This window comes from Martes martes (genome assembly GCF_963455335.1).
Source record: "Martes martes genome assembly, chromosome: 6".
NCBI lineage: Eukaryota > Metazoa > Chordata > Mammalia > Carnivora > Mustelidae > Martes > Martes martes.
The window spans coordinates 15,357,133-15,380,625 of NC_137893.1; the positions used below are offsets into that span (position 1 = coordinate 15,357,133).

General features: G+C 44.7%; 1 protein-coding gene across 1 annotated transcript in view; it reads right to left on the minus strand.

Annotated features, from left to right (window-relative positions):
- Window positions 1-23,493, minus strand: part of AKAP12 (A-kinase anchoring protein 12) — a 100,278-nt gene that overhangs the window by 34,484 nt on the left and 42,301 nt on the right. Inside the window, exon 2 of the mRNA XM_080807096.1 lies at window positions 9,479-9,593. Within this exon, the coding sequence (XP_080663222.1) occupies window positions 9,479-9,593 (115 nt within the window). The remainder of the gene's footprint in view (window positions 1-9,478; window positions 9,594-23,493) is intronic.

Below are 23,493 nucleotides of genomic sequence, written 5' to 3' on the forward strand. Positions count from 1 at the left end.
CACCATTAGAAATACGTATCAAAGGATATTGATGTGTCCTTCACGCTACTTGGCTTTGGCTCATTAAGCAACATCCCCGATAAGACGACTCCTTCATATGCTTCTCCATCAATGCACTTATCTCCTCTCCAAGCCATTCTTTCCGCACAGAATACTTGGTGGAAAGCCAACTACTTTCTCACGTGCTGAAGAAATTAAGCAAGTCTGGAAAGGCGGGAATATTGAAACCGAAACCCCGTTATGCTTGGCAAGCGTCCATCAAGCACATTCATGTCGGAAGATATAATAAGCCCCTGGCATTTCTCTTTAAGTGGAGATGGCTTATTTTCTCTGGCAGTGTTTTGCCTGGGGAAGAAAAGATGAAAGCAAAAGACAGGATAAATGTTTTCAAATACTTAGAGGGCCACCATGTGGAAAAGGGAGGTGAGTTTGTTCTAGACGGTTCCAGAAGGCAGTACAGCTTGGGGAGAGGAGGGCATGTCTTCCCTGAGGTGAAGTAGTAACTGGCTTCCTGTCATGGAGAAACTCCCTACATCCGTGTTTGAGAGAAGAGCCTCCTGCCAGGGGGCCGGAGCCTGGTCTGGACCACCTCTAAGTCCCCCTCTGCAAAGGCCACTAAACCTGACTTTGCGGTTCTGTCAATCATGAGGACAGGACAGGTGCTGGGCGCTCAACTGTGCCCTCTCCAGATTCAGATGTTGAAGGCCCTAACCCCCAGCACATCAGAATGTGCTTGTGTTCAGAGAGGGGATTAAATCAAAGAGACCGTTATGGTGCGTCAAATCCAACCTGACAGGTATCCTTTTTTTTCCTTCTTTCTTTTTTAAGATTTTACTTATTTAACAGAGAGAGAGGAAGAGAGGGCATAGGCAGGGGGAGTGACAGGCAGAGGGAGGACCAGGCTCCCCACTGAGCAGGGAGCCTGACACGGGGCTGGATCTCAGGACCCTGGGAAGTGAAAGCGGATGCCCAACCACCTGAGCCAAGCAGGCACCACTTTTTTTTTTTTTTTTAGGTGACAGGTATCCTTATAAAAGGAGACTGAGACACACAGAAGCCAGTGATACGCACATATAGGGGAATGACTGGACACCGCCAGCAGGTGGTCATCCACAAGCCAAGGCTAGGCCTCAGAGAACGTACACTTGCTGACACCTTGAACTTGGACTGTGCAGCCTCCAGAACTGGGAGAAAGTAAATTTCTGTTGTATAAGCCACCTGCTCTGTGATATTTTATTGTGGCAGCTCCAGCGAACTACAGAGCAGGGTAACTGCCCTGGGCTTGTCAGTCTAAGCACTGCATGCTCAGACATGGGAAAGTAACCAGTCCATTCTTTTAATTACATCTTCCCTGTAACTAGTCACATTGTCCCAACATGTTAACTACAAAAGCAGTTTGTAAAAATTCAAAGTCTAGAAAAGCTACATTTAAAAAAATAATAAAGAACAAAACCAATAATCAGCTAAGATTCTCTGAAACTAATGATTTGGGGGAAAATATCCCCAGAGACTACATCTTCCGTAAGTTACCTAAGCATCATTATTTATGTAACATGGGGACATTTAACATACCATTGCTAGAATCATTCAGGGTTCACTACATTAGGAGAAATTAGATTTTTTAAAAAATCTTTTTTAAGTTTATTTATAGTATCACCCAACCTGGGGCTTGAACTCACGACCCTGAAATCAAGAGTCGCATGCTCCTGCAACTGAGCCAGCCAGGTGAACCTAAACTGGGACTGTTTTAAGAATGAGTCAGTCGCAGAAAAGATCTAAAGGACTGTCAACTAAATTAATAGCTAAAGAATTTAATGTTTCCATTAGGGCTTAGTCACAATTAAAGAACTGGTAACCTTAGACCATTACAGTCCCTCCAAGGGAAAGGCTCTGAAGCTTGGTATGTAACGGAGACCAGCCTATAGACCATCTCACCTACGTGCCTCCTCACATAGGCTAGAACTCACCCTGCTCAGTGGACTGGAGTAGCCTCAAACTACAGCTATTTCTGGCCAAGCCTTCGAAGTAACTTAAGGTTGAATGACAGTATTCAGGGCAGACAGATATGGCATTTATTTACCAGTATCTGTCAAAAAATAGGGCCATAACCAATCCTATGACATAATTTCCATTTCCCATACAGGAGGAGAGATAGGTTATCGTGTAGCCACATTTATGAAACTACGTAGCTTTCTTTCATACCTGAATGCTTATTTATTAAGAAATTTCTGAACAAATTTTCCCCTCTTGAGCTTTTTTCATTAAATTAAAAACTTCAAATATACAAGAAGACCTTTCTAAAAATATATTTTTTTTAATTTTCATTTTTAAGTAATCTCTACACCCAGTGTGGGACTCGAACTTACAACGCTGAGATCAAGAGTTGCTTGCTCCAACCACCAAGCCAACCAGGGGCCCCAAATCTGGAAGAGGACTTCTGACATCAGACTAAAAAGAAGTGTCTTTACAAAAAGGCATAATGAAATTACCAGGTAGGTTCCCACCTGCCCAAGGTCACTGGGGTGTCTTCAATGGCTAACCCCATCATTTGGTTTTCCTATTACCAGCAATACTGATGTTACTCAGTCTTAGAATTTCAGAGATGACTGAGGATGCTCATTTTACATATGGAAACTGATGGTCAGTGAGATTAAGGGACAGATTCAATTCAAGGGCACACAAAGAAACGGTGACTAGAGCAGCCCCACCCGTGGTTTTGTCCCCGAGAATCAACTGAGCAGAAAAAGGACAACCAGAAGTCCTTCTTTCCTCATACCCTCACCATTTACCAAGTCAGAAGGAAAAGTAAGGTTCACCGGACTGCCAGACTTGAATATAAATAGTTCAAGGGAGAAATTCTTCTCTGTATAGGTTAGCTGTTAATTACTTTTTTTAAAAATCTGTTTCTTTAAAGAGGAAAGAGTAGTTATTTGTTTCCAGAAATTTGTCAATGACATAGTCATTTCAGAGAGGAACACTACAAACATTCCCGCAGAGCAGAGGAATGAATAAAAACCGGTTCCCAGAAACTGCGAAGTATACACTCCTGCTGATGATGTTCAAGGCTTATTTTATGAGCGTTCCCCCTAGTTTTCAGAACATTACGAAAACAGGATACAGCTTGAGAAAATGTCACGCAGTAACACTGTATTGGAAATACCAAAGCGGGGGCAGGGGGGAGCGCTCTGTCGTTTGAGCGCGCCCACTGGAAAGCATCCCCGAGCAGGTGAGGGTCTGACCTCACCTTCCAGGCAACACTTGGATGAGCGACGGTGAGCACCTGCCGAGAGCCCAGCATGGTGTGTGGAGAAGGACCCAGCTTCACTGGTGCTAGAACGTTGTGGTATTTTAACTATGTGAAAATGAGACAACGGTGCGAAGCTAACAGACGCTCCTCTCCCATGAGCGGAAAAGTCATATTGCTAACTCTAACCATTCATTCATTCAAGTACTTGCTTCCTACATTTTAGCAGAGCTGGAGGTAGGAGACGTGAGCCCTGCCGCATGCTGACAAATGGTGTGGAAAAGAAAAACAGAGGCGGAATGGAGGGTAGTGACCTGGGCAACAGGCAAATGTCTTCATGAGAATATGAACAAAGTACCAATTACGTCACCAACTGAAAGAGAAAAGCGATTGTGTATGTCTTCACTGTTCAGAGAGCAGCCTCTCACAGAAGACGACGTATGGGGCGGGGGGTCCACCTTCTAACAGAGACCTGGAAAGGATCTTAGGTATTCACTGTCCAGATAAAGATACTAGATGATCAAAACTACTAGCAACTCCAGAATAGATTTTCTGTACGGTAATAAGATCTGCTGGGAGCGGTGTGATCATTTGGCGGTAACTAACCTTCTGGCCTTACCTTTTGGCCTTTCCATGTCCCAAAGGCACTAAACACCAGAATCTGCTAGGTTTCAAACAGCAAATTTAATAAAAGCTGAGACAGTGACATTAAGTACCATGAGGAAGATGAAATTCTCCATAATGTTGCAAACTGAGCTTCTAGATAGCTAAGCACGCCATATCCATTTTTTTGTTTCTGTATCTGGGGGACAGGAGCCAGATGCAGAAAACCTGGAATCCTACAGAATGTAAGAAACACGCTCTCTCAAAGACTTCTGTTTAAAGTGACAACATTTGCGGATTTCCCTGTTTGTAAATTTTTCCTGGACTCTGAGAGGGTTTTTTTTTTTTTTTCCAGGATTGCCTATCCTGTTTGCAGTAGTGACCCTCCTCCTCACCGTTTTTTAAAAGCTTTTATGTGAGCCTGCCTGGGTGGCTCAGTGGGTTAAAGCCTCTGCCTTCAACTCAGGTCGTGATCCCAGGGTCCCGGGATGGAGCCCTGCATTGGGCTCTCCGCTCAGCGGGAGCCTGCTTCCTCCTCTCTCTCTGTGCCTGTGTCTTTGCCTACTTGTGATCTGTCAAATAAATAAACAAAATCTTAAAAAAAAAAAAAGATTTTATTCTTTCTTTTTTTTTTTAAAGAGAGAGAGAGAGAAAGAGAGAGTGGGAGAGGGGACAAAGGGAGAGGGAGAGAGAGAATATCAAGCAGACTTCCTGCTGAGCAGGGAGTCCCTTGCAAGGCTCGATCTCAGGACACTGAGAACATGACCTGAGCCAAAATCAAAAGTCGGACGCTTGAGGGACAGAGCCACCCAGGCGCCCAGCTCGTCACCATTCTGATCAGTGTAACAAAGCCTGTCGCCCTGGTTAGCTGGCTGCTACTTTCCATGCAGCTGGCTCCAGAGTGGCAAACAGCAAGGGCAGAGCACCCCAAACGCTCCACTGCTGCTGGGGTTCATGGCCTCACTCTGGGCAGGCAAACAGTAGAAAGCACATGTGAACAAAAATTTGTTATTATTCTTTCTGTGTGTGTGAACAAAAATTAAAAAACCAAGGCAATGACTATCGTTTATTCACACAAACCAACGTGACCTACAGAAACAGAGAAATCACCTACTTTATAACATCTGCTGTGTCTACTCTGCAGAAAGGCAGATCTCAAAAAGGAAACAAGTAACACACTTGTAAATGATAAATTCAAATTATTAAGATTGGAGACAATCACTTGTGTAGTTGCACACGACAATGAGCTGAATAGGTACTTTAATAAAAAGAATATGTATTATCCAGGAGTGGCTGATTGGCTCAGTGGGTTAAGCACTTGCCTTCAGCTCAGATCACAATCTCAGGGTCTGGGATCAAGCCCCATGTGGGCTCTCTGCTCAGCGGGGAGCCTGCTTCCCCTCATCCACTCCCCCTGCTTGTGCCCAAGCACCCATACTCTCTCTCTCTGTCAAATAAATAAAATCTTTAACTACATGTATTATCCAAATAAAGAAGGTCTTCAATTTTTTGGTTTTATAATATTGAATTTTCCCATCTGGTTGGAAAAAAAATAATATGTGCAACAGATACTAAAGTTAATTTTTTTTTTCATCTGGAAGTTTTAATTTGCAAAAGTTTCAAATATAAAATTTGACCTGGACCCACATGTAATGTTTTAAAAATCATTCCTCTTGAGGCATTTAACTCCTAGAAAATCCATAGGCCACAGACTATAATAAAATGACAGTTTGGGATGGAGAGGGCTTTTTAAAACATTTTCCACAGGGGCACCTGGGTGGCTCAGTGGGTTAAGGCTGCTGCCTTCCGCTCAGGTCATGATCCCAGCGTCCTGGGATCGAGCCCCGCATCGGGCTCTCTGCTCAGCAGGGAGCCTGCTTCCTCCCTTCTCCTCTGCCTGCCTCTCTGCCTACTTGTGATCTGTCTGTCAAATAAATAAATAAAATCTTTAAAAAAAAAAAAAAAAACATTTTCCACAAATGAAGATTTTTCCACAAAACTAATGGCACTTGTGTGACCACTGTGAATGCTGGAAATAGCATGACATGAAAGAACTTTCTAGTTGAGAAAAGGCTGCTGTTCAACAGAAGAGGTTTTTGTTGCTGTTGTTGTCTTCCCCCCAGAAGCAGTTTTTTTTTTTTTTTAAGATTTTATTTATTTATTTGACAGACAGAGATCACAAGTAGGCAGAGAGGCAGGCAGAGGGGGAGGGGAAAGCAGGCTCCCCGCTGAGCAGAGAGAGCCCGATGCGGACCCTGGGACCATGACCTGAGCCAAAGGCAGAGGCTTAACCCACTGAGCAACCCAGGCGCCCCCAGAAGCAGTTTTAATAAACGGAAACCACCTTAAAAAATACAGGAGGACAAAATCTCCAAGGCTAAAATAATTTATTGTGAATTCTTTTCGTGTAATTTTTTTTTTTAAGATTTTGTTTGTCAGAGAGAGCAAGAGAGACAGTACAAGTAGGGGGAGAGGTAGGAGAGGGAGAAGCAGGCTCCCCCCTGAGCAAGGAGCCTGATGCAGGACTCCAACCCAGTACTCAGGGATAATGACCTGAGCTGGAGGCAGACACTTAACCGACTGAGCCACCAAGGCATCCCATTTGTTTCCCCAATAATTACTGGTTCTCAACCCTGACTGTACTTTCTGTAAGATGGCCCGTGGAATTCTACGATCTTCAAGTCCTCTCCAAAATCCCTCTATATGTACCTAAGCCTGATGCACATAAAGATGTTTATGTAGCAAGCAGTTCCTTTCTTCTGTCATCTGAGGAACCTTTACAAGGAAACAGGATTCCGTTTTCCTTATAGGAAGAGGATGGGTTCTGAACTGCCAGTATGTCTGGCTTCAGCAAGAAAGCTAACAAGTCAAGGTCAGACAATATTTTCATGTCTGTCTTTGTCTAAATATAGTCAGCTGCTTTAAATTAAAAACCCGCTGGCAGGAACGCCCCTCGTTCATCATTTTCTCCCATGGACTGATCTGCCTAGGGCAGGACCCGATCCCACTGTTGGTCAATCTTCCTAGGGAAGGAGGTGGGTCCGTCTACTCTTACTGATGATGCGGACAGCAGTAGAAACCAAGGTCCTCGCAATCCTACATGTTACCTACTAAATTATGCCTTCACTGACATCCCAGTAAGCTTCTGTGTGGAAAGGATTTCTGGAAATAACGAAAATCTAACCACAGGTGACCACTGTAGTCAAAAGGAAAGCATGGAAAGGGGCGCCGGGGTGGCTCAGTCGGTTGGGCATCCGAGTCTTGCTTTCGGCTCTGGTCGTGATCTCAGGGTCCTGAGATCGAGCCCTGCAACAGGCTTGACACTCGGCGGGAGTCAGCTTGGATAGTCTCTCCCTCCACCCTCCCCCCGCTCGCTCGTGCTCTCAAATAAATACATAAATCTTAAAAAAAAAAAAAAGGCATGAAAAAGTACTAATGTTTACAATGCCAGGCAGCCAAAATGAAGACAGAGAGAAAACAAGTGCACCGAGCTTATTACAGACACTAATAAGCCAATGGATTAACAGTTCTGCCTAAAACAGTAAAAGCTCATCCGAAAGGCAGGGCCCTGGGTTGGTGGCCTCTGCAGGCCTAGGACACCACCTGTCTTTTCCTAGGTGACAAGGCCTTTTCAGGATTTTTCGAAGGACAAGGTATATTAATGACCACTTTTCTTACAAGAGGTCTTTGCTATTTGTTCAGAACCCCGAGGCCACGAGCAGAAGCCTGGGTCAGCTCGGGGAGACCAGGGAATGATCCTCTACAAAGGCCTGACCTTGCCCCTTCTCCTCTCCCCGCTCTTCTCGATCGCATACATCAGCGTCACAGAGAAACCCTACCTGACCCACGTGCTCCCTCGGTGGCCCATGTCAGTGATCCCACACCGCTAGCAAATACTTCTTTCATAGCCCTGTTACCCAGCACACTTGCCTCTCTGGGTTTCCAGTGAACGCTGCTCAGAGGACGCTATGCCAGAAGACAAGCCTACGGATGTGCCCAGCACGGTGAAGGCACAGTGATTAAGAACTTGTATTTGGTTAATTTGCTGACCTTGGGTTTGAGTCCTGACACCAGTGTCACCCACCTCACTAAAGACCATCGTGCACAAAAGCTTAGTTCCAGGACCCATGGTAAAACCTGCAAAGTGGTGGCTGTTATGATTAGTCACCTCACTTTGGCCGAAGTCCCCTGTCAACCAGTCTAACACTTATCTCCCCCAGTCCCCAGGTCTTACTCATGCTCTGACCTCAAATGATGCCCGCCCCTGCAGAACTCGGACCAGCTCTCATTTCTTGCAAATTCATTTGATATCCACCATGTAGCCCTGTGTTAATCTTCCCTTCATTGTGTATATCCTACAGACCCGCTTCCTCTGCCCCTGCAATGGGTAAGCGGTAGGCTGTCTGTCTGTCTGTTCCCCTTCCCTGCAGCACAGAGCACAGGGGCTTGGCCAGAGAAGGCTCCAGACCCACTGTGGCTCGAATGGATTCAAAAGTTGCCATGGGAAGGACAGAGCACGGGACTTTGGAATGTGAGTTGGGACCATTCCAATTCTTTTGGTGGAGACTATTTGAAACGTTCACACTAGGTCATGAAAATCCTCCCTTCTGTGAGACTGTATATATTTCCAACTTTATATTGTGCCTGCGGTGTTATATAAAGATCAGTCTTCCCACCAACTTCAAAAGCAGCTCGCGGCTGGAAGCAGCCCCATGGGGGCAAAGAACAAGAAGAGAAACAGGTTCCACATGTTAGGAGAGTCTCATTTAACCAAGGCAATGGCCAGTCTCCTCTCCTGGGACGTTCCCCCTCATCTGTCTTATTCACATGGCGAAGACTCACTTCACTTACTGCCAAATCATCATTTTATGCATCTTCGATAGGGGTCGTTAAATTACTTCTTTGTTTATGATTGAATGGAATGATGAGGCAAGAACTCCAGAGCGGAGGACGTTTCTTCTCCAACCTGGGGAGGCTGGGCCTTTGGTCAAGGTCCTTGCTCCTGACCCAAAGGTATGGTCCCTGCGACCTCACATGGGCTCACTCAAGCTAGTGACATTGTGGTGATTCACTTTCCAATAACCACCCCCATGGGGCCTCTAGGCTCAAGAGCTAAAACACATGCAGCAAATCATAGTTTGGGCGAAGAGCGGCATGCACCCTGAAATATACATTTCTAGAAAAATCTGTGCAAAGGGAGCAGGCTACTCACCAGAGTGACAGATACTGAATCTTAAAATGCAACCATGACTCTGGTGTTTCCAACAAGATCTCACATCAATACTGGACAACTACCTGGCACCAGGCAACAATTAAAATGGAACGGAACAAAAAACCACCAACCTAAATTCCAGACAAAAATGTCTAAGGAAGACGAAACATGACTTCATTTCCTATACCCAAATATTGGCAGGAACATCATATACCTGGGTGTAGAGGCCACACAAAAAGTCTGATAAATACTTCCTTTTGTAACCAATGGACTGCGTCTGTTGTCAACATCACCCACCCCCAGGTAGGACACCGTGTGGTCCAACCAGCCTGGCTCTCACTGTTTCACTGGATTCAGAGGAGATGCTGTCAGCCCCAGAGTCCCTACTTCTTCTGCCCACAGACTAAAAAGCTGCTTACCATCTGTGACAATGGCTTCTTCCTCCTGGCCATTCAGGGCTCCCTCCTGGGGGCTGAACTCTTCTTCCTCAGCTAAGCCATTGGCACTAGACAGCTGACCATTCTTCTGCAGGAGCTAAGGGGAAAAAACAAAACCATGTGAACTTACTTTCAATGGTAATGAAGATTTAAGTCTCAGATGAGCTTGAATGATCCAGCTACCTTACAAAAGGTATCCCAGGAGCTTTATCAGGGATATAGGGCTTTGTGTCTGGGTAAATGGGCGCACCATTCCTTTATCCACTCAGTCATCCAAACACCGGGCATGATCTACACACCCACCATTCCAGGCCTATTGGAGCTACAACAATGAGTAAGTCAGATGCGGCCCCAGCCCCTCTGAGCTTATAGACTACTAAGAAATAGACTTTGAAAAATTGTTGTTTTTGTTTTTGTTTTTCAGGGCACCGGGGTGGCTCATTCAGTTAAGTGACTAACTCTTGTTGATCTCAGCTCAGGTCTTGATCTCAGGGTCCTAAGTTCAAGCCCAGGGATGGGCTCCACGCTGGATGTGGAACTGACTTCAATTAAAAAAAAAAATTTAAAAAAAAAAAGTTTTTTTCTTTCTTTATTTATTTATTTATTTTTTTTCTTTTTAAGATTTTATTTATTTATTTGACGGAGATCAGAATTAGGCAGAGAGGCAGGCAGAGAGAGAAGGAAGCAGGCTCCCTGCTGAGCAGAGAGCCCGATGCGGGGCTCGATCCCAGGACCCTGGGATCATGACCTGAGCCGAAGGCAGAGGCTTTAACCCACTGAGCCACCCAGGCGCCCCAAAAGTTTTTTTCTTTAGATGCAGGGTATGTATATTTGACCTAAGTATACCTAAGTGGCAATATGTCCTTCTCAGGAAAAAGGACAGATGCGTAAACAGTCAATCAGGGAAACGGTCACGATCGGGGAACACACAGAGCCAGTCACAGACAGAAGAGGAAGTACGGATAAAGCTAGATCTCCAATCCCACACAATGGGCGTATGAGAAAGGGTCCAGGGGAAGCAGGAAGGGAGGTGAATTAGGAACCCCACAGTTCAAAGACCAGTGTACCCAGGAACAACACAACAAAGAAATGGGCCACTCATGCTTTTGTGAGTCACTGATTTTTCCTTAAAATATTACTAAAGTGGTCAGTTGTCTTCTACCCCAGAGGATAACCTGTGTGATTGATGTTTTCAGTTGTCGTTAACAGCAGATACAGATTCGCCCTTCTGTCCTTTTGTAAATGCTGAGAATATAGGTAAAAAGTTTTGAGGCTAGGACAAACATAGTATAATAACCGTTAGAAACCCCAGGATTCCAACAAAGCTTTCTATCTTGTATACATATCTCGTTTTATCAAAACCAACTTAGGTGGGGTGCTTGGGTGGCTCAGTGGGTTAAAGCCTCTGCCTTCAGCTCAGGTCATGATCCCAGGGTCCTGGGATGGAGCCCCACATCGGGCTCTCTGCTCGGCAGGGAGCCTGCTTCCCCTTCCTCTCTCTCTGCCTGCCTCCCTGCCTACTTGTGATCTCTCTGTCAAATAAATAAAATCTTAAAAAAAAAAATAAAAACAATTTAGGCAGACGGCAGTATCTCCACTGGATAGAAGAGGGCACTGGACCTCAGTGTGTGTGACCGCAGGAAGCTGGGTTTGGCTGGCCACAGGTCCCACAGCCTAGAAGCGAGGCACCAGGGCCCAAAGGCCAGCACCAGTCCCCATCAAGGACCTCCAGGGTCTTCCCACGGCAGTAGAGATCACAGAAGGACCTGCTGCTGTGCATAATAATAAAATGCCATTAAGAGTACTCCAGAGTACCCCGACCTGCCTACTTCAAAGAAATCTCAAAACCACTGTGCTCTACTTGGCATGATTCAATGATGCTTCCAGGCTAACGGAGCGCCCTGGCCAAACCACCGACTTTGATCGGAGCCCTGAAGCGACAGCAGGTTCAAGACGGTCAATCCCGAAGACTTGAACTGAGCTTAATTGATTTCACCTGGCTATTCTAGGCTCCCAGGCGCCCTTCGATCGGCATGAGCGGCTCCTTGAAATAATCCCACGGTACTTTAATACTGACTCTACAGACGGACAGTCGGCTTCAGAACACCCATGCTGAGTCCATTTATCAGACAGAACACTCCGATTACGTTTCCACTTTAAGTCTTCTCCTCCCAAAATACGGAGGATGGGCGTCTTAAATGAAACCCGAATACAAAAAGCAAGGGGAGGGGGAGGTCTCCGCAGTGCCCGTTAGCAAAAATGTCAGGTATCTGGACGAAAAAATCACTAGTTATGTGAATACGTCAGGCTCAGATTTGATTAATAACGTGAAGAAGAGCGGGAGGAGGAAAGCAGGGACGCTTAGTCCTGTGGGATCCACGGAAACACAGCGAATCTAACCTAAGAAGGGCTGACGTTCGCACCACGATGCGGCAAACTAAGTGGGGATCATGGGAAAGCAGCTTAAACGCCTCCATTTTTCAATGCAATAAATGGTGCCCCTTGTTTAGTAACCAGAAATCTGAAGTTTTACGGAGCTTAGAGTCCTAGAGAATTTCTGTAATTCTTTAAACAGGTCTCAATTCTTTGTGAATTGTCAAAATCAAGGTATCTTTACCTGGAGCCAAACTGTCTGGAAATGTGGAAGAAATGTAGGATTCAGACACAAACTTTCCTCTGCCTTTCAATGTTAGACACACAGCGGCACCTGGATGGCTCAGTCGTTACACGTCTGCCTTCAGCTGAGGTCATGATCTCGGGGTCCTGGGATAGAGCCCCACATCAGGCTCCCTGCTCAGTGGGAAGTCTGCTTCTCCCTCTCCCTCTCCCCCTGCTTGTGTTCCCTCTCTCACTCTGTCAAATAAACAAAATCTTTTAAAAAATCCCTGCTTAAAAAAAATGTTGGGGTGCCTGGGTGGCTCAATGGGTTAAGCCTCTGCCTTCAGCTCAGGTCATGATCCCAGGGTCCTGGGATGGAGCTCCGCATCAGGCTCTCTGCTCAGCAGGGAGCCTGCTTCATCCTCTCTCTCTGCCTGCCTCTCTGCCTACTTGTGATCTCTGTCTGTCAAATAAATAAATAAAATTTAAAAAAAAATGTTACACACATATAATGAAGCACATTAAATAACATCAAGTGAGTCTTAATAACGGAGGCTACCTGCTAGCCCTCCTTATACGCAAGGTGTGATAATTATGGATTACTAATCCCAATGACCACAGGGCAACTGTCTCTACTTCCAAAAGGCATTTGATGAATTAACTTTGGTAGCAGACAACTGATGACAGGGACCATTATTAAAACTGAGTTTTGAGCCAATGTTACCATATTCACAGCTCGGGTCTCAATGCAAGGGGACCACCCAAGCTTAAACTCCCATAGGTGATCATCTCCAGTGAGCATTCAAAGTCCATGACACACCACCCCGCACAACAAACATGGGTCTTCACCCCAACCATATTCAGATTATTTCCACCATTCTGGTCTCATTCAGGGATGCTACTTACAAAATCTCATGTGTCCTTGTAGATAGATAATTCACTTTTCTGTGACAAAGAGTGTTTGTTTGCTTTTTTCCCCCTCCCCAATGTCCATCACCCAGCCACCCAAACCCGGCACCCCCCCTCCCCTCCAGCAACTCTCAGTTTGCTTCCTGAGATGGAGTCTCTTAGGGTTTGTCTCCAGTCATTCTCTCTTCTGCCTGTAATTCACATGCTCACCGGAGACAAGGATTTATTTATCAGTTATGCCCAGGTAAACACAGAGGCAAGGACACAATTTAGTGCCAGGGAATGGGAACGCTGGAGCCAGACCAGGCATGAGGGCCAACTACTTCAGGGCAGAGAGCAGTATCGGGATTCAAGTTTCCAAACAAGAAAGAAAGAGGAAATGTCTACTTCACTCTTGCACGCAGCTTTTTCCATTCCTTGTGAACTTACTTTTACACTTGTACAAATACAGTTCTAGAACCTTGACTTTTGAGCTAGACATTAGACTTGAAAGACATGCTCCCTGCACTTCAACACAGTGAGCACCAGGAAAGCTCTATTCCCGCTGGATTTGTGCTTCAAAAAGCGTCAACGCCTCTTTTGAGCAAATCAAAACCCTTCATGTTTTCAAGCTTATATCCTCTGAGTGGGTCAGCCAGAGTTTATTCCCATAAAGTATTACCACATTCCCACTCAACAAGCTTTAGAGAAAAAAAAAAAAAATCCCAGTGCTTCCAGCAACTATTTTCCTCTCATTCTTCTAAGACCAGAGAAGATCCAAAATGGCGGCCAAAGCACTGAAGAAAAACTGCCAGACTCCTCTGTTCCTCTTCCTCCTCCACAAGACTGTCCACGATTTTCTCTGAGCCCCCTTTACAGAGTAAGCAGGAGGCATATCAAGCTTTTTTTGGTTTTGTTTTTTTAAAGCAGGCCCCGTGCCCAGGGCAGGGCCGAACATTGGGCCTGAACTCACAAACCAGAGATCTAGACTTGGAACTGAGATCAAGAGCTGGATACTTAACCGACTGAGCCACCCAAGCACCCTTATTTTCTATGGATTTTATCTTTAAGTCATCTCTTCACCCAACAGGGGGCTCAAACTCACAACCCCAAGACTCAGCATCATACTCTCTCCTGCCTGGAGCTAGCCAAGCTCCCCAGGATTATCAAGCTCTTACTGAATGAGTTAAACAGTGTTCCAACAGTTGAGTTCTTGACACTCTCAGGATGTTGGGGGTAGGGGAGATGAGCCTGCTGAGGTAACTTCTTTAGTAGCAGACACTCTCTGTCTACATCCTCACTGGATGACCAGCAGAGGTGGGACTGGCCCCACAGTCCTGCCATAAATGTAGTCAATGAGGCTCTGCCCAGCACAACTGTAGCAAAACCCAAGAAGCAGAACTGATAAAACCCAAGAAACATAACTGTTAAGTGGATATAAGTAGGAATAACCGGAAATCTGTATGACATGAAAAAGATTATCTGGGGGGAATTTAATTCAGTTTTTCAAGTTTATTTAAGTAATGAATACACCCAATGTGGGACTTGAACTCATGAGCCCAAGATTAAGAGTCACATACTCTTCTGAGCCAGCCAGGTGCCCCCATCTGGGGGATATTTTAAACCCCCAATAAAACTTGGCGAAGAGAACACTTCCATGTCTTTTTCTTCATTCAAATAGGGAACGTTCTGAAGGTAAGCCTTTAAAAATGTCAAACAAGAAAACAGCAATCAGAGTTTGAATCAGTAAACTATGTCTTTGGAAAGCAATTTGGAAAACAGCTATAAACCATCTGAATGTGCATACCCACTCCATACTATTTTTTTTTTTTAGCAGGAGAGAGCAAGTGCGCATGTCAAAGGAATCAAGAAGGGGGCCTGAAGGAGGAGGAGAGAAAATGGAGAAGCAGAAACTCCCCACTGACCACGAGCCAGTGCCGGGCTCTAGCTCACCACCGAGATGAAGACCTGAGCTGAAATCAAGACTCAGATGCTTGGCTGTCTGAGCAGCCCAGGCGCCCCTTCCACCACGCGATTCCAATGGGCACATGGATGGTTTTACACACCTACAAGGTGGAGGTGTTGTGATGTACGACACGCAATCCACAGAACAGCATCGCAGGGAACACAGTAAATCTAGAGACACTGATGTGAGTAGATGTCTCCAGTTTAAGGGGGAAAAGCAAGTTAACGAAGACTGATTCCTTTATGTATTTAAAATAAGGCAAAAATAACCCACTAACAGGGAGGAAGGGAGGGAAGAAGGGAATGAGAGGGCTCCCTTCGATCTCCGCACAAGCACTTAAGGAAAAGAACAGAACTCTAGTAACACTACACAAAATCTTTAACAGACTGCCTTTGTAAATTTGTTTTGCACTTTGCACAGATGTTGGGGAAGAGACTGTTTTCTTCTTTTATTGAGAGATCTAACGGCTATAGATCATAGGAACACATGGTTTCCTTGTTATTCATTTTATTATTGCAAAGGTGAAAATACTTGGAACCCTAAAATGTGTAGATTCTTGGGCTGTAAGCAGGTTAGTCACCCGGCTTTCCAGGATTCACAAATCTCTTCAGTTCATCTGAGCAATGATGGACCAAAATGTTCTCGTGGAGCTTCCGGCCCTCTGTTCCTATGCTCTCTAAATGCGATTACCATATTAATAACATCCTTGGCCAAACCACTAATCACAAATATTGACCAAGAACTGGGGCGTCCGGGAAGGTCCGTCAGTTAAGCGGCCCACTCTTGATTTCAGCTCAGATCATGATCTGAGGGTGAGGAGACCGAGCCCCAGGTCGGGCTCCACACTCAGCTGGGAGTCGGCTCGAGGATTCTCTCTTCCCCTCTCCCTCTGCCACTCCCCACTCCCCCTGCTCGCTCATTCACACTCTCTCACTCTTGGAGACAAATAAATCTTTAAAAAATATATGTTGGGCGCCTGAGTGGCTCAGTGGGTTAAGCCTCTGCCTTCAGCTCAGGTCATGGTCCCAGGGTCCTGGGATCAAGCCCCACCTTGGGCTCTCCGCTCAGCAGGAAGCCTGCTTCCTCCTCTCTCTCTGCCTGCCTTGCCTCTCTGCCTGCTTGTGATCTCTGTCAAATAAATAAATGAAATCTTTAAAAAATAAAAAAATAAAAAATATATGTTGACCGAGGCCCAACCAGGAATACCAGGGCTGTACTGCAGGCTACCAGAAGCTCCTGATACACTGATGTGTGTCTTACGGACCCATTTCACAAATGTGATTTATATGCAATCTTGCTAATTTAACCCTCCGCCTTAAGGTGACTATTGTCATCACCCCCAGCTTACAGCCAGCCATGAAGGCTGAAGCTAAGAGGTACTGCGACCAAAGGGACTGAGCCACGATGCGGGGAGGGTGACCTGAGCTGCACTGGGGGACTCAAGGCACGAGCATTCTGCCGGGCGAGGAGTTTCTGGAGCGCAGAATCCCTAACTTAGGAACCTCGTCTCCCAAAAATGGCATAGGCTCTAAGAACACAAGTCACTGTGACAAGGCCAACCAGCCTGGGTTATGTTTAAGTGAAAAGTTTTCCCTCTAATTTAGAGGTCATTTACAGAACACCAACAGAATTATGGGTTTCAAAAGGTTTGCTTTTCTTTTAAAAGTAAGCATTTTTATTCGAACTAATCCAAGCAGAAACTTCATAAAATCCAAGTCTAAACACGGTATAAACCTTTAGGACAGGGGGAGAGGAACAGAAGCCGATGCTTGACAAGATCAAATGGATTGAATTCCTCCTACAGTTAAGGTCATTGCAAAAAAGAGTAAGAGGAAAGGAAAGCAAAAGATTTAACTTAAAATCGAAACAATTCTAAATATACAAAATTTGGGGTATGATTACAGCCTATCTTGCAGCATTAAAAATACAACCTACAAAGTATATATAATAGTATGGAGATGTATTTTATGTTGTAATAGTCAGTTTAAAAGGCAAACTAAACAGTTTTTATAAAATAGTAACAACAGGGGCTCCTGGGTGGCTCAGTGGGTTAAAGCCTCTGCCTTTGGCCCAGGTCGTGATCCCAGTGTCCTGGGATCGAGCCCTGCATCGGGCTCTCTGCTCACCACGGAGCCTGCTTCTCCCTCTCTCTCTGCCTGCCTCTCTGCCTACTCGTGATCTCTGTCTGTGAAATAAATAAATAAAATCTTAAAAAATAATAATAATAATAATAACAACAAATACGTAAGAGAACATACTATAAAATAGCAACATTACCAAACTTAATATCATAACGTATCAAAATCATGGGGGAAGGAACTATGAATATTTGATATCCTTTATTTTTCCACTTTTGTGTTCTGTTTCTTACCAAAATACCATGATTACTTTCACAATTGGGTGATGGGAGAGCTTTTCCTCTGCAAGTTCTTTTGTTTCAGTTTATTTTTAGTATGGGCAAAAAGGGGCAGCTAAGAAATTTTGCTTTACAGTGAAGCGCTGTAATTCTGATTTCTACCAGTCACATGAATTTTCACGGGACAAGTCAACTGCTTTAAGAAAGAAACTCCACAGTGAAATCATATTTCAGGAGTTTGATCATGCAAACAAATCCATATTCCTTCCTCAAGGGTAGATGACACAATGGGTTCAGAGACAGAGAAGCAGAGTGGGAGGGCTGGGTACTCTGTGGCAAAATTAAGTACTTCAATTCAGCATTTATTTTATAATTGCCCCATCATTGTCTTAGCCTAAAACGTGGGGCTCCCGGCCAGCAAAGGGAAGCGGCCAGGAAAGCTGGTTCTGATCTGTGACCTTGGGCACATTACTTAGCCTCTCCTACCTCCCTTTCTCTGTAAAATACATAAGATTTCATTTTCTCTACCTCACAGAATATTTGGAACATCCCGCAACACATGTTAAGTTTGTAGTGAGTCATGTGTTAACCCAAGTTTTACCTGCTTTTATTATACTATCTGCTGTCAGCAACTATGACTCTAAAGGGAACTAATCGTCCCAGGCCCGTTTCCCCTTCTAAAATGAAAAGCAACAAGAGTTCTTGCCTGATTGGTCCAACCTCTGCACTCAACATACCCAGCATAAGACTTCTAGTCCTCTATCTTTCTAAGACTCTCCGTTAGGAGAGGGGCCAGGCATTTTACACAAAGGTCTAAAGGAGGAGAGACACCACAGCTGGTTTTCTTGTTTTTCTTTCTTTCTTTCTTTTTTAAAAAATTTTTAACCATAGAAAATATGGGGGAAACAGCAGAGACCATATAGCATGGTTCCCATCAGCTGTGGAACCTTCGCTCTGAGCTCATTCTCCCAGTTAGAAATAGGGACCAAGACCATCTCAGTTTTCAGACTGAGATTCAAATGGAATAGTATTTGGGAAGGTTCTTGTTCTCACTTGAAAAGCTCTCAGAAGCCATTGTGTGAGTCACAATCCACTTGCACAAACCAAGGTACGTATTCTACTCCGATATTCGTATCATACTCAGGCCAACTCTGAAAAATTCTCATGTCTGCAGTGAGGAGGGTGTTGAAGGAGGCAGCCTTAGATCTGAAAGGACAAGGGGACCCAACAGTATTGGACACAGCTGTGTACAGAGAATGCCTCTTGCTACCCCTGCACACAAATGGGGCTACAGCTCAATACACGGGGTACCACTGCAGGAAGATGGCCAGAGCCTGGGGACAGACTTAGCCACAAGGCAATGATGACTCAGGAGATGTAGGCTCTCCTGCCTGGGGTTCCCAGCTGGGCTGACCCTTGGTTAGCAAAGGCAAGTCATGCTGCTGCAAGAGAGAGACTGTACAGAACCCCACTACCACACGTACACAGACTACATGGGATTAATGAGCCCATCTGTCAACACTGCTTAAAAAGTTGACCATCTCAGGGCGCCCGGCTGGCTCCGTTGGTGGAACATGCAACTCTTGGTCTCAGGGTTGTGAGTTCAAGCCTCATTTTGGGTGGAGATCTAACATAAGAGCAAAAAAAAAAAAAAAGTTAACCATTTTTACAGCTGAAGAGTTATTTTACGTAAGTCAACAGCCATAGCTCCAAACAGCATATTCAATCTAGAACCAAACTGTCCGAACGGGCACCGCTGAATATGGTAAAACTATTTCAGCCCTCCCTTGTATTTAAACGTAAGCACAGAGAGAAGTTCCCAAACTATTTTTAAATTTCTAGAAATAAGCAGAAGGCTAAATGTAGAAACAGATGGCTCCATCACTAACGCATAGTTGTAAAAATTTTAGATTAGCCACAGCCCTAATTTTTGTGAGCTAACTGCACTGAATTCTTTAATCCCTCCAGGCCTTCCCCTGCATGGTAGGAAACCATCCCACCCCAAGGGCAGTCCATATCTGAGAGGCAGAAATAAAACTTATGAAAACCAGAGTGGTGAAATAATTTTTTTTAATATTTTGTTTATTTCACCAACAGATCACAAGCACGGTAGGAAACCATCCCACCCCAAGGGCAGTCCATATCTGAGATGCAGAAATAAAACTTATGAAAACCAGAGTGGTGAAATAATTTTTTTTAATATTTTGTTTATTTCACCAACAGATCACAAGCAGGCAGAGAGGCAGGCAGAGAGAGGAGGAAGCAGGCTCCCTGTGGAGCAGAGAGCCTGATTCGGGGCTTGATCCCAGGACCCTGAGATCATCACCTGAGCCAAAGGCAGAGGCTTTAACCCACTGAGCCACCCAGGCGCCCCTGGTGAGCTAATTTTTAAAGGTTTTCTTAAGATTCCAAAAAAGCTGTCAGTTCTGTAATGTCTGACAGTACTAATGTGGTCTTGTTATTCTATAGTGTTCAATTATTTGGTATATAATGACTGGTCTGCAGACAACATATCTTGTTATTTAAGATAAGCAAATAAAATGTAAAAATTAAAATTTGATAAAGTAAGATCAGGGCACCTGGGTGGCTCAGTTGGTTAAGCATCTGCCTTTGACTCAGGTCATGATCTCAGGTGTGGGACTGGGTCCTACATTGGGCTCCCTTCTCAGTAGGGAGTCTACTTCTCCCTCTGCTGCCCCCAGCCCCGCTCATACTCTCATTCTCTCTCAAATAAAATCTTCTCAAAAATATATAAATAAATATACATATTTGACAACATAAGATTAGTAAAATGTTGATCACAGCTGAAACTAGGGGATGGGCACATGGGTGTTTGTTTTATTATTCTATATTCCATGAACTTAGAAAGGATGCAAGGTAATTCACAAAACAAAAAGCCAAAAAAAGAAAAGAAAGAAAGAAAAAAAAGAGACCTTTAAACTTGCAAAGCTTTTTGTAGAGAGAAAATGACCTGCTTCTCAAGTTTCAGAGGTATTGTCAAAACTTTGCACCCAAAGCTCTTCAAACCACATGAAATTGAGAAGACTATATACCCTGGGTCAGGAGTGAGTCTAGTGACCTCTAAAAATGAGATGTTTTCGGGGCGTCTGGGTGACTCAGTCGGTTAAGTGCTGACTTTTGATTTCGGCTCAGGCCATGATCTCAGGGTTGTGAGATCGAGGCTCCCGGCTCAACCTGGGGTCTGCCTGGGAATCTCTCTCCCTCTCTCTCTACTCCTCACCCCTCCCATCCCACTTAGCCCAAGCTCTCTCTTCTCAAGTAATAATAATAACAGGATGTCCTCGTCTCTGAGAAATGACATTCGGAGATCTCTTTCTGGTCCTCACTTTCCTCCTAAAAGAGGCCCTCCTAGAAGGGGGCAATTCTACCTCTTTAAAATACTAATGCCCCCAAAGCATCTGATCTTTAAATAAAACCTCTGCTTGCTTTTAATTTCATGCTCCCTCTTTCCACTCATCTACTCATCAAAACAACACCAACAAGCTATCTCCTTACTGGTTACTGACATTAAACATGACTGAGTTCATCTGAAGGACCTTGAAAAGGGGGTGGGCGTCTAATCACCATCATCTAGAGTCAATGTGGCTCCCTTCCCCCCAGCCCCACATAAAGAAAACACACGATCTGACTAACCATGCTTTTGAAATTTCAACTCACTATCTAAGTAATGTTTCTGGAATACGATCTGCACAGCACATGAGCTCGTGGGTCCTTAAATGCCACTTCGTGAAGGGTATTTAATACCAGACACAGTCTCTGGGAACTGTCCAGAAATCTCCGATTTCCCTATTTCTCTCTTTTTTTTTAAAAGCAGTATTCACCTTTATGATTTCCCTATTTCTTATAATTTTCATCAAAATTCATTACAATCCTTAATGTAGTTTCAGGAGGAAAAGCCCAGAGTCACCCCTAGACATGAGAAAGAATGAAAGCAAGAGAGAGCCATTAGCATCACTAGTGATGCTTTCAGCACGCAAAATTAATCTCATTCAACTGAATGCTAGTATTCAAATAATCAAGTAGTTAAAAATAGAAAATAAGGGGCGCCTGGGTGGTTCAGTGAGTTAAAGCCTCTGCCTTCGGCTCAGGTCATGATCCCAGGGTCCTGGGATCGAGCCCTGCATCGGGCTCTCTGCTCTGCGGGGAGCCTCCTTCCTCCTCTCTCTCTCTGCCTGCCTCTCTGCCTACTTGTGATCTCTGTCAAATTAATAAATAAAATCTTAAAAAAAAAAGAAAATAATACATCTCATATTGTTTATGTAAATCCCAAGGCCTTGGCCACTACAGGTGAACTCTTTATTAGGAATGTTAAGTACAAACCAGCCTCTAAATCTCCATGATCAGCACTTTTCAAAATGGTATCGAGGAGTATCAATACACTAGGTCTGCAACAGCAGATCATCTGGGGAAACTCTGATCGAGGGTAGTGTGCACTCTCAATCTCCAAGGAGGAAATCCTTTCAACACTTTAAGATTTAATTTTTAAGTCATCTCTACACCCAGTGTGGGGCTCGAACTCACAACCCTGACATCAAGAGTCACATGCTCTACCCACTAAGCCAGCCCAGCGCCCCCCTGGAACGTTTTCTAAAACAACGTGCACACAGAACCCTTGAGTCACATCGATCAACAGCCCCTGTAACTAAAGACACCAGGGTAAATGCGGTATGTTTTTTCAGTCGGATATTCCCGTCCGTTAAAAAGTTACAGTTGTTTGAAAAAATAGGAAAGATCTTCAGTGCTCTGGGAAAGTATGTGAAAGAAAACAGAGCTCTGAATCTGGTGAGGTGGGAGATCCGCCACGCTGACCTCAGACGAAGAGAATTTGTGGGATCTCTGCTTGAGATCAGGGAAATAAAAAGGACCACCTACCAGCTACAGCCATTCGCTGCGTAAAGATGGTCTACCAGAAGCCCAGGACACGAAAGGCCTACCCGGCACAGTTTGGAGCTCCTGCCACACTTAGGTCTGTATCCTACTGAATGAAGAGAGAGATGCTCCATGAAACCACAAAAGAACACGTGAATCCTAGACACCAGCAGCGTCCTGTGTGCAAACTACGTGCTGGAATTGGAGGACGTGAGGCATTGCTGGTGTCCTCTGCCCCAAAATGTGCCTCATCTAGGTGGTGGTCCTAACAGTCCTGGCTAAGAACCGCGACTCAGCCTCAGTAGAATCAGGAAAAATTCTTCCGGGTTGAACTTTAAAACTGGGTTCTTTAACTCCCACCAACCCTGGCTTCCCTGAAACCAAGAAAAAATGATCCTACTTATGTTGGATCATTGACACAACCTTCCTAATACAGAAGTGAACCACAGCTGCACCCGTGTGTCCACTTGGGGAAACAGACTAGACAACCCAACAATTCAGTTTTGAATTAACGACTTTCAGGTTAATCACTTTGTGAAGCTTCCAAGCAAAGCTGAACTTGCATGTTTGCGCATAGTAGGCACCTGACATCTGTTGTTTAGTTGACCGTGGACTCTCCAGGTCTGGCCAAGTTAGACACCTCGGGATACGGATCCCTAAAGCATTATTTTCTAGTGTAATGACATATATTATGAGTGTCTAAGTCAGGCCATCATCCCCCTCTCTGAACTGTTGCACCTGCAAGATATACAAGGAAACCACTTGCCATTTTGACTTCATAGGCCCCTACAGATTCCAAAGGCAAGATAATCAAAGTGTTCCTGTGAAGAGAACAATAAACACAGAACTGGTGTTCTGAAACACTTCTGACTATACTCATGCCTTGCTTGTTCCTTTTGAGCCCCTGTAACACTGAGTTCATCCTCGTTCGGTTCGTGGTAGACGCACAAGTCAACAAGATCCCCACTCCCCCTTCACCCTACACACCACGTCACATTCAAGTCATTCCTCTCGTTAAGATCCTCTCCAGGGGATCTGCATTAGGTAGCAAAATATTCCATTGCATCCCTGGCTTGGGAATTCAGTAATACAAAGAAGTTCTGAAATCCACTGCATGCCTTAGAAAGGCTAACTAGCTTCTTAGCCTGACAGATAAACAGTTGTTGTTGTTGTTTTTTTAAAAGATTTTATTTATTTATTTGAAACAGAGATCACAAGTAGGCAGAGAGGCAGGCAGAGACAGAGAGGAGGAAGCAGGCTCCCCACTGAGCAGAGAGAGCCCGATGCGGGGCTCGATCC